Below are 12,106 nucleotides of genomic sequence, written 5' to 3'. Positions count from 1 at the left end.
TGGTTCATGATTAATGGAGGATCTGAGTGAAGGAGTAAGAAGTTGATTCTGACTTTGTTTCTTCCTGCAGGATGGACCCTGGTGGACCAGAGTGGTTGAGACCTGGACTTAAGAAGTGTGAGTGTGTTTAAAGTTTTATGAGAAATTAGCTGCATGATACACTAGATTTTTGCATTTTCTTGACTGAAGAACAAGAGCCGTCTCATTGCTGTGGTGTGGTCGAAATTGGACTGGAAGGCATCAGTTGCATAACTTAAGTGCCAAATAATTCATCCCAGTGATTTGAACAACAATGCGTGAAACTACCTCAGACCCTAAACATATTATTAATATAGTCAAAGCCTTTGGTACATAAATCATATTTCAGATCCTTCACACAAGGACGCAACAGATAAGAAATGCCAAAAAAAGAATTATGCAAAATAAAATATTCAAAGCCTTTTATTCCAAATTATATTCCTCTGACACTAATGCAAATGTCAATGTTATGAGACATTTCTTTACTGGTGTGGACGTACCTTCTATTTCTGATGATATGCGATCTGACCTTGAGGCACCAATCACCAAAGAGGAGATAGTTGCTGTCATCTCCTCTATGCAGGCAGCAAAATCCCCAGACCCAGATGAATTTCGGATTTATTTAAAAAAATACTCTACCAAATTGCTCCCACTTTCAGTTTTTGTCTTTGCTGAATCTTTTGAAACTGGTTCACTCCTCTCTTCATTTAACCAAGCATGCATCTCTCTTATACTTAAAAGGACACAGACCCCTTGGACTGCACCTCTTATAGACCCGTCTCTTTTTTAAATACAGATGTTAAAATCCAGGCAAAGGTCCCGGCACCTAGATTGGAAACTGTCCTCCACAAAATCATCTCCCCTGATCAACCTGGGGTCATTAAAAATAGGCACTTGTTTTTGTATATCCAGCGTTTATTGGATTTTTCAAAGTGAGTTAAGTTGTTATTAAATCATCAGATGATAACCTGCAGCTGTATTGTGTCTTGTTCTCTCCATCAGATGTCTGTGAACTGGAACTGGACACAAACACAGTAAACAGAAACCTCAAACTGTCTGACTACAACAGGAAGGTGACATATGTGGTAGAGGATCAGTCATATCCTGATCATCCAGAGAGGTTTGACTCCAATCCTCAGCTGCTGTGTAGAGATGGTCTGACTGGTCGCTGTTACTGGGAGGTCGAGAGGAGAGGAAAGGTTTATATATCAGTGAGTTACAGAGGAATCAGCAGGAGAGGAACCAGTGCTGACTGTGGGTTTGGATGGAATGATCAGTCCTGGAGTCTGAGGTGCTCTAGTGATGATGGTTACTCTGTCTGGCATAATAACATAAGAACAGTCCTCCCGTCCTCCTCTGTCTCTAACAGAGTAGCAGTGTATGTGGACTGTCCTGCTGGCTCTCTGTCCTTCTACACAGTCTCCTCTGACTCATTGATCCACCTCCACACCTTCAACACCACATTCACTCAGCCTCTTTATCCTGGATTTAGGGTCTGGTATGGTTCCTCAATGTCTCTGTGTCCTCTACAGGACTGATGCTACGTTTACACTCGGGTCGCTATTTTCATAAACAGACATTTCAACCTCTTTATCCTGGGTTTATTTTAATTTTAATCTGTTTATTGACCCCCTATAGGGAAATTACAATTTACACTCCGTGTCCACACTTTGTTAGTTATCACACACAGTCCTGAACTACACACACACACACACACACACACACACACACACACACACACACACACACACACACACACACACACACACACATGCTCTATACATGCACTAATGGAGAGATGTCAGAGTGAGTGGGCTGCCAGCTGAACCAGCGCTCTGAACCCTGAGCCCTTGCTCAACAGCACCTGGCAGTGCCCAGGAGGTGAAGTGCCATCTTTCCAGCCACCAATCCACACTCTGTACTTTTTGGTCCATACGGGGACTTGAAACAGTGACCCTCCGGTTTCCAACCCAACTCCCCTACGGACTGAGCTACTGCCACCCCAGGCTCTGGTCAGCTGGTTCCTCAGTGTCTCTGTGTCCTCTGCAGGACTGAGAGTCTCTCCTGTGGACAGAAACCCTGACTGAAGATCAGCTGCTGAAATCAAAGTTCAGTCTGTTAACCATCACACACACTACAGACCAAACATGAAGAAATTGCTCCAACAAATCACACGTATATTTAAACATTCAAGCCCATCTGTCTCTATGCTCCTTTTCACACCGAATCCAAAACTTTCACTTGTTTTTTCTTCCATAACTGTTTAAGTTAAGTAAAAACAAGCCAACCGACAAATGGACTTTTGTTAAATGCAATCAATGGTTTCTCTCAGACGTCAAGCTGTTCATACTGTCACACAACATTGTGGGTATGGATCCATTAGATCTGGCTCTATAGTGTCCTCTTTGACAAGGAAAACAATTATTATAAAGACGACATCTGGGGAAGTACAGCAGTTAAACTGTCTGCTCTTCATTAATTACTATTGTGTGCTGCATTTTGTACCATGTGTTGTGTATTGGGTTTGTGGCGTTATGCCCCTGGAGGTCAGGGTGAGCATATCATGCTCTCACCTGTACACACCTGCACGCTCTAACCACTCTGATGTTCCCTTTGTGTCCCTCCACCCGGAGGAAGGCTCAAGCCGACACGGTGTATTTTTAATGTCTTGCCCTATCCTATGTTAATAAAGGTCTTTTGATCACTTTTTTAACCAACCTTGAGTGCCTGGAATTGATTTTTCATGACTTTATTGGTCATAATTCTTCTTGTTCAACAATGTTTACACATACCTGTAAATCCAGCACCTTTAGATTAGTAATGGAGTTTGGTGTGGGGGAGGGGCATGTTTGATCGGACATGTTTTAGTGTTTATTTTGCATCATTCAGGACCGTAATGGGAGAAGAAGATATTCATCTTGACGGGACTAGTGGTCGATACGTCCCGGCTGCTGCCCGGTGTCCCGTCCTGGAAATGTCTCTGGAGAAGAAGAACATTGTTGATGGCGGCGAGCTGGAGGAGAGCTGCACCAAGATAGCCCCAGTTAACAGGAAACAGGGAAGTTACCTTCAAACTAAAAGGGCAAAACGACTGGTGAGTAAGGTTAATAAATACTCACCATGGACAGGGCCGTCCAAACCCAGTTTCCTAAGCAACAGTTTGGTAAAGATGCATGACCATGAGATTAATTCAAGTGGAATTAAATCAATAAATTTGGACTAAATGAGCAAAGAAACACAAATCAACCTCATTGGGGGTTCTGCTAACTGTTTTTTATGAATTTTTTATGGTGAAAATTACAATAAAACATGTTTGACACTATAACAAATATCTTAACAAACCTATTTTAAGTTAACTGATTAAAATAAATAAGCTAAATAGTTGCTGATTAATGTTCTATGTATTAACTAGTAGGGATGGGAATCACCTCACGATTTGACTTATGTCACGATACGATATTGTTGTAGTTTTAAACATATTCTGCGATATATTACAATGTATTACCTTTTTTCCACCTCGAGGAGCCCAATTTAAAATTACAATCCCAAAGGGAAACTTTGTCAACATCTGATTTTCATCTAAAAATATTTCTCAGTTTTTTCTCACTTCAATTTTATTGCTGCAAAATGGGATTGTCAAGCAGACAAATTGACGTATACACATATATAATAATAGATCAATATTCGGTGTCTATGTATTGATTTAGTATCGCCACAGAAAATATCGCGATACTTTTCTGTAACATGTTATCCCTTCACCCCTAATAAGTAGTAATAATCCAGTTTTGTGATTGTTTCTGTTTTTTGATCATCAGAAGAGTAGATCTTTTATTTTATGTATATTCAAAACGACGGCCTGCTGAAATTGGACTGTACCCGGCGTGAAGATTCAAGCAGGATCAAAATAAACGTTGGTGTCTCCTCTTGGACAGCCAGTGAGGACGTGGCTCGTTGATTTGATTTGATTTATTTTATTTTCACAATAAAAACATTCAAACAGTATTATATGTTTCACAAAAAATATGTGATGGACAATTGACGAAAAACCCTCAAGGGGCTTAATGAGTGCCAATCTCCATAGAAACGATTACATTTAACAATTTAAAAACAATTTATATATTATTATGTAAAGACAAAACAAAAAAAAATCTTTATTTAAAACGATTTAAAATTACATTTAGAGAACCCATATGGAAAATTCAGACAACTTAGGAGCAACAACTTTACTCTCTGTTTAACCCTCATGTTGTCCTTGGGTCAAATTTGACCCATTTTCAGTTTTTTTCATCACATAAAATGGGCCTTCGAAATAAGCTGAAAATGTCATTATCAGAAATATCAAATAAATTTGGAAAAAATATCCAAAAAAAGGTCCCACAACGTTAAAAAAGTGACAAAAATGTCAGAAAATGTGATAACCTTTTTCATGGTTGATAACAAGACAACACAAGGGTTAAACTGTTCTTTAGAAAGCTCAATGAGTGAAGTGGGAAGACTGTTCCATATCTTTGACCCTCTGTATAACTGTCTGATCTGTGTAATACACTAAACTGTGTTTGAGTCGTACGAGAGTAGGGAGGCCTAATAGGACAACTACTACGAGGCGGACGGTGAAATATTACAAAAGTGTTGGGGAAATAACTTTTTCATAGAGCTATAAACAAATAAAGCAATTTGAAGTTGATGCACTTGGTACACACTAAGAATACTTGCCTGAGCAAACAGTGATTGGGAGGGGTCGATTCCTCCGGCAGGTGGACACGGATTGTCAGAGGAACGAACCTTTGCTCTTCCTGGGAGCCGTCACCAGAGACGAGAGAGACACACCTGACAGGTAAGTTAGAGCCAACATGCTGATTGACGTAAAGTTGCTGTCTCATTCTGGGTCTTCTGCTGAGTCAGGTTACACTCAGTTAAAAAGTCTTCTTCCTAAGTTTTTACATTTCAACAGGTAGTCATGTGTTCATATCTCATTCATTTATGCTGCCTTAGCTATATTTACTGTTGTCCTACTCTATTATTCTGATTACCTGATTAATAAACACCTTCCATTTATTGATAGTCGTCTGTCTAACTCATGTGTAGACTTTGGGGTTAATATACAGCTATGAACTTTACGGCGTTTCATGTGAAATTGATAAAAAATACCATATTTATTGAATATAACGTGTGATTAAATGACGTTGTACTTGAGATTTGAATATTTAATCCATTCAATCTGAGATCCTTCTGCTCTTAAACGAGGTGGTGCCCCATTAATGAGTGCAAGTTGTTAAAAGATTAATTTTGAAATGAATATCCCAACTTAATACATGTGTAGTTGTTAATTGACTCACGCTACAATCTCCACAGGGAGCGCCCACTTTTTGAACTGCTGTGGTTCTGATCCCTTCGGTGAAATAACGCGCTGTGGACACGGATCACCAGTTAACAGTTAAAACTTTCTCTTATTTTACAAAAAGTAGTTCATCCAAATGTGTTTACTGAAAACATTTTATGTGAGAAATAGTCTTCAGCTGCTGAATCTCACATCCACAACAGTCGGTTTTTAAATTTTTATACAATTTAGAGACGTGGACGTGCACACCCGGATTCGTTTTTTCTAGCATTCTGGTTGGAGCAACCAGTCAGAATGCATACTGTCATAGTGAAGTGAGGACACACACATACACACACACACACACACACACACACACACACACACACACACTCGTTGATCATTTACAAACTGCGTCACTTCTCTTTGTCTGTTGGAGTTGAAGTTGAAGCTCCTTTTCTCCACAGACCTGCTGAGGACAGAAGAGAGCTGCACACTGATGAAGTCCATGGCTGAAAGTTCAGTAAGTGGAGCTGTGATTGGTTGAGATGACGTCTTTGATTGTTGTGGTTGGAGAAACGGTTGAATTGATGGTGAACGTATGATTGTTTAAAGCTGGGAGACAAGATGGCCGCCTGTGTGAGCAGGCAGAGAGAAGAGAAGGAGAAGAGTTGAGTCTGATCTGGGGTCTGTCAGGACTCTTATGGATGTGGAGGGTAAGGTAGCGGGGGGGGGGGGGGGGGGGGGGGGGGGGGGGGGGGGGGGGGGGGGGGGCGAGCACTAGGACTCAGCAGGCATCACTTTATAGGTTCAGCATGTAAAATCATCTCTTTTGACATATTGTTAAAGTCAAGTTTGTTTTACACTTCCGGCAAAAACTGTTTTTCAATCTATAGATTTTGGCCTATTTATCTTCATAACATGTCTTCTTTCAGACTATTGGAAAGAAAACCTTTATTTTATTCCACTTTGTCTGTCTGTAGATTTCTCCACAGCCGCTATCTGTAGAAGAATGCTTTAGATTTGACTGTCATTCAATGGGAACTTGTTTTTAACATGATCTTTTTACAGTGCACATTAATCAGCAGGTTTTAGTCGAGCTTCTCTTAATTCAACTGTCTGAGACACGTCTTCTGTTGTACTTTTCTCTTCAGGTTTCTCTGTGTTAAAGAGGAGCTGAGCAGACGAGAGACGACATTTTAAAACGTTTTTCCTTGTGTGGTTAAAGTCTTCGCTTGAAAAACAACTCAAGTTAAAGTCTAAAGGTGAGTTGACTTCAGTCGGTGATGGAATAAAGGAAAACCAGTTTACAGAAGGGAGGGAGGGGAAGATGTGGGAGGAGATAAGACAGGGAGCAGAGAAAGAGGGACAGAAGAGAGAGAGATAAGGAAGAAAAGAGTATTAGACATGAGTAGAATAGTTGGACGGCGGACCTCCAGTGGTCATAGTGACTAACTCCACCTCCTCCAGCTGATTTCTGCAGCTTCTCTGGTTTCTTCTTTTGAATCATATTGGGGCTGCGGTCCAATAGTCCTTCTTGTTCAGGAAGGTTCCTCACGGAGTGAAAGGACCTGAAGTTTTTAAGTGGCTGCCATGATGAGAGCAGTTTGACTTGTCTGTGTTCATACATTCCTACTAATCAGGGTTCATGTGGATTAATATGAGTGGACATGAGGGGGAGAGTGATTTTATTTGCACAATAGCTTTCATACAAGAAACAGCCTACAGCTCCGTGCTTTATAATAACTAAATTGCATGCAGTGAGTGCTCCACATTAAACAACACAATTAATGCAGAATAAGGTGGAAAATAAAAACAGAGATGAAGTAATATTCCACCTTTAAAGATCCAGCATGAGACAACATGGTGAGAACACAAGGAGTGAGCTATCCAGATGTACTCTCTGTGTCCATCTTTGGAACGGTGTAGTTTTACTGGCAGACCCACGTCAGTAATATAGTTACGTAGTCGTGTCAGGGCAGTCAGGATCTCTGAGCAGCACTGTTGTCTTCTCCTAATTCCTTTTGACTTCTTCACATCTTTCCTTGACCTCATGATGTTTAACATTAAGGTTAAGGAAAAGGGGTTAGGAAATGACATAGGAGGTAACTTTTTTGACTTTCTCCATGAGGCCATCTAGTGGACTGATAGAAGTAGAGCAGCTGGTGGCAGCTTCCTCTGCTCTGATTCGTCCTAACCACTGACCAATGAGAACCAGCAGCATCTTCTCTGTCCAATAACAAACCACTATTGATCCATGTGTTGATCAGGTCTCTGTGTTGAGAGAATGAAATGGGATCATGTGATGAGAAAAGGCCTCAGTAGTTCCCAGAGTTCATCATGTTTTCTAACTGCTTCGTTAGTCTGAGCAACAGTCCAACGAGCCAATAGGATTCAACTGACACTGATATGACTCAGAGAGAAGCAGCCAATCAGAGGAGAGCTGCTGATATTTGGCTTTTTTCAGGAGAAATGATGTGAGGGATGAATGAGTGATGATGTGCTGATGAATGATTGGACTGCTGCTCTCAGTGTTTCCTCTCCAGATGAAGGTGTGGACTCTGCTATGAGTCAGTGTGAGGACAGAGAGGAGGGGGTCCCTCCCCCTAAACCCCCTCTGTGGGGGGACCATGACAGCCAGACCAAAGCTCAGAGGTGAGAGGACCATCTCTAACTGTCCACCACTCAGATCACTCCACCATCATCATCATTATTCACACTCACAGCTCTGTGTGTTGGGGCGGCCTCCAGCTCACCCAGTAAGAGCGTTCTTCCCATGTAGGATCAGAATCAGAAATCAGAATCAGAATTACTTTATTGATCCCCGAAGGGAAACTCTGTGTTGCAGTTGCACAAATATTATAAATAGAGTAGAAATACAAGAAATAAAGAAGTATAAGGAATTGGATATGTACGGTATATACATAAAAGAATGTTATTATACATTATTTGCATAATTAACATAATTAAGGATTTGGAATGGTGAAAAGTTAAATAATAATAATTGTAGTAGTTGAAATTGCACACATTTCAGGCCAGTGTTATTGCACAAAACAGATAATACAGATAATATTGTCCAGTTTCAACCTCTCTAAGTGTCTGTGTGTCAGACACTCAGAGGGAGAAGTTAAAAGGTTTGAGGGCCACAGGCAGGAATGACTTCCTGTGGCGCTCTGTGGTGCATTTTGGGAGAATGAGTCTGTCACTGAAAGTGCTCCTGTGATTGAGCAACAAGCCATGGAGTGGGTGCGAGACATTGTCCAAGATGACATGTAGTTTGGACAGCGTCCTCCTCTCTGACACCACCAACAGAGAGTCCAGATCCACCCCCACAGCGTCACTAGCCTTGCGAATCAGTTTGTTGAGTCTACCCTCAGCCTGCTGTCCCAGCATGCAACAGCAAAGAGGATAGCACTGCCCCCCCCCCCCCCCCCCTCCCAGACTCATAAAACCTCCTCAGCATGGTCCTGCAGATGTTGAAGGACCTCCGCCTCCTCAGAGAGCAGAGACGGCTTTAACCCTTCCTGTAGAGGACTTGAGTGTTCTTGGCCCAGTCCAGTTTATTGTCCAAGTGCACTCTGGTATTTGTAGTCCTCCACAATGTCCACAATGACCCCCTGGATGGAAACAGGGCTCACTGCTGCCTTGGCTCTCCTTAGATCTACCACCAGCTCCTTGGTCTTTGTCACGTTGAGCTGTAGATGGTTCTGCTCACTCCATGGGACAAAGTCCACCCCCACAGCTCTGTACTCAGCCTCGTCCCCCTCGCTGATACATCCAGCCACAGCAGAGTCATCAGAAAACTTCTGAAGATGGCAGGACTCTGTGTGGTAGTTGAATTCTGTGGTGTAGATGGTGAAGAGGAAGGGAGAGAGGACAGTCCCCTGCGTGGCGCCGGTGTTGCTGACCACTCTGTCTGATACACAGTGTTGCAGACGCACATACTGTGGTCTGCCAGTCAGGTAGTCAACAATCCAGGACACAAGGGGGGGATCCACCTGCATCGCTGTCAGCTTCTCACCCAGCAGGGCCGGCCGGATGGTGTTGAAGGCACTGGAGAAGTAAAAAAACATGACCCTCACCGTGCTTGTCGGCCTGTCCAGGTGGGCGTAGATGCGGTTGAGCAGGAAGATGATGGCGTCCTCAACTCCCAACCGGGGCTGGTAGGCGAACTGGAGGGGTCCAGAAGAGGTCTCACCATGGGCCGCAGCTGTTCCAGAACCAGTCTCTCCAGGGTCTTCATAATGTGGGAGGTCAGTGCCACGGGTCTGTAGTCCTTGGAGTCACTGGGACGTGGCGTCTTTGGCACAGGAACGAGGCAAGATGTCTTCCACAGCACGGGGACCCTTTGGAGACTAAGGCTCAGGTTGAAGACATGGTGAAAGACTCCACATAGCTGAGAGGCACAGGCTTTGAGCACCCCAGGATGGATACCACCAGGACCTGCAGCATTATTAGAGTGGAGTCTGGTCAGCTGTCTTCTCACCTGGTCAGCAGTGAGGCACACAGAGGTCACAGGTGGGGTAGGGGGAGTCAGGCTGGAGAGAGGTGTTAACCGGAGGGCTAGAGGAGGGGGAGGTAGGGCTCTCCCGGGAGGAAGACAAGGGACAGTGAGGGGGGGAGGGGGAAGTAGTGGGGTTGGGGGTGAGACAGCAGTTGTGTTAATGGCGGGATGGGCAGGAGCAGGAGCATCAAATCTGTTAAAGAAGAGATTGAGTTTGTTGGCCCTGTCCAATCTGCCTTCAACTCCTCTGCTGCCAGTTGGTCTGAAGCCAGTGATGGTCCTCATACCGCTCCAGACCTCCCTCATGTTGTTCTGCTGGAGTTTACGCTCCAGTTTTCTCCTGTACTTCTCCTTAGCCTCCCTGATCTTCACCTTCAGGTCCCCCTGAATGGCCCTCACCTCCTCCCTATTCCCAGCTCTGAAAGCCCTCCTCTTAGCATTCAGGATGTTCTTGATGTCCTTTGTTACCCACGGTTTGTTGTTTGGGTAACACTGAACAGTCCTTGCTGGGACAGTGCAGTCCACACAGAAGTTTATGTAATCTGAGATACACTCAGTCAGCCCATCTATGTCCTCTCCATGTGGCTCACAGAGTGCATCCCAGTCCGTCACCTCAAAACATCCCTGAAGTGTCTCATAGGCCTCCCCCGACCATCTCCTCACTGTCCTTGAGGTCAGAGGTTGCCTTTTCACCAGAGGCACATAGCAGGGGTTTATGTGAACCAGGTTGTGGTCGGATCTGCACTGTGGGGGGAGGGGGGAAGAGCTGTATGCGTCCCTGACATTAGCATACAGCAGGTCCAGGGTCCTCTCCTCTCTGGTATGGCAGCTCACGTACTGGGTGAAGTTTGTTAGTGTGGTGGTCATGGTGACATGGTTGAAGTCACCCGAGATCACTATGAGGGCACTCGGGTGTTGAGTCTGGAGTTGGGCAATGGCGGTGTGGGTGACGTCGGGTTGGCAGAGGGCGGAATGTAAACAGCAACGGCGATGGTATGTGAGATTTCACGTGGCAGATAATATGGCCGGAGTCCCACAGCAAGCAGTTCAATGTCCGGGCTACAGATACGCTGTTTAACCGTAATGTGACCGGGATTACACCATCTGTTGTTAACTAGAACAGCAAGCCCCCCGCCTTTACGCTTACCGCTCTCGGTGCAGTCCCTGTCGGCCCGAACAGTCTGAAAGCCGTTGATGGAGACGTTGTTGTCGGGAATGTCCAAGTCTTTGTAAAGCACATTAGACTACTCTCCATGTACTCCCGCTGACTCCGGACTAATGCTGTTAGCTCGTCCATCTTATTAGCCAGTGACCTCACATTGCCCATGATGAGAGAGGGGAGACGAGTCCTGCAGTGGCTCGGGTTCGTGTCTGACCCGCTGTCCTTTGCTGGGTGTCATCAATCTTTAAAAAATTAAAAGATTAGATTAACTGAGATGATAAAAAGTACGTAGTAAGTCCATACTGTCAGTAATTATATATTTTTTCTTAAAGTTTTCAAAATTTTTTAATATGACATTATTTAAGTCTTTGATTCCAAGCGTATTTCCTTAAATATGTGAGCTTTGATGTATTTCTTTTTATCAGGATCCATCAGAGACCAGACTGTCCTGAACCTGGACCCAGCTGTGTGTCCATGAAGAGTGACTGGTCTATGGATCGTCCTATAGACTTCAAAGATGGACGCCACTCTGTTGATCAAAGGTGAGGATTTCAAACTGATAATCAGCAGGACTAGTAAAGGTGGACCACTACAGGGAGTCCTCTAATTCACTGTTAACATCCAAATATCTCTTCATGGGAGAGCGAATTCTTCCTGATTCCTCCACAGAGTGGACCAGGAGAGCTCAGAGGGTCCCAGTGGTCAGTCTGCCCAGCAGCATCAAACCCACCTGGACTCCATCTTTATGGTCTGTACATGTACAACAACTACTTTTACTTCTATTCTGGTCATAATCAGTTCCATGCTGCATTTTTTAGACCAGATCCTCAGTCCGTCCAACATGGATCTGATGTTTGCTTCCATGGTTTCACTTTGATTTGGTCATTCATATAATCTTCTGTTCCAGCTGCTGGAGGACGACATCGTCACTTTTGTGAAGAACGAGCTAAAGAAGTTCCAGAAGGTTCTGAGTCCAGATTACCCAGAAAGCTTAGAGAGTCAGAGGGAGGATGAGGAGGTGTTGGATGGTGAGGATGAAGAGCAGAGGAGGAGCAGCAGAGAGGCATTTCTGAAGATCACACTGCACTTCCTGAGGAGAATGAAG

At 43.9% G+C, this 12,106-nt stretch overlaps 1 protein-coding gene across 1 annotated transcript in view; it reads left to right on the top strand.

The window, feature by feature from the left end:
* LOC117958237 overlaps positions 1–12,106 on the top strand; it is an 859,617-nt gene that overhangs the window by 42,112 nt on the left and 805,399 nt on the right. The window contains exons 7-8 of the mRNA XM_034894525.1: positions 7,868–7,990; positions 11,427–11,543. Of these exons, the coding sequence (XP_034750416.1) occupies positions 7,868–7,990; positions 11,427–11,543 (240 nt within the window). The remainder of the gene's footprint in view (positions 1–7,867; positions 7,991–11,426; positions 11,544–12,106) is intronic.

Source organism: Etheostoma cragini, chromosome 15 (assembly GCF_013103735.1).
Source record: "Etheostoma cragini isolate CJK2018 chromosome 15, CSU_Ecrag_1.0, whole genome shotgun sequence".
Taxonomy (NCBI): Eukaryota; Metazoa; Chordata; class Actinopteri; order Perciformes; family Percidae; genus Etheostoma; species Etheostoma cragini.
The sequence above is the reverse complement of the archived record's forward strand: the minus strand, read 5'-3'. Positions and strand labels throughout refer to the sequence as shown.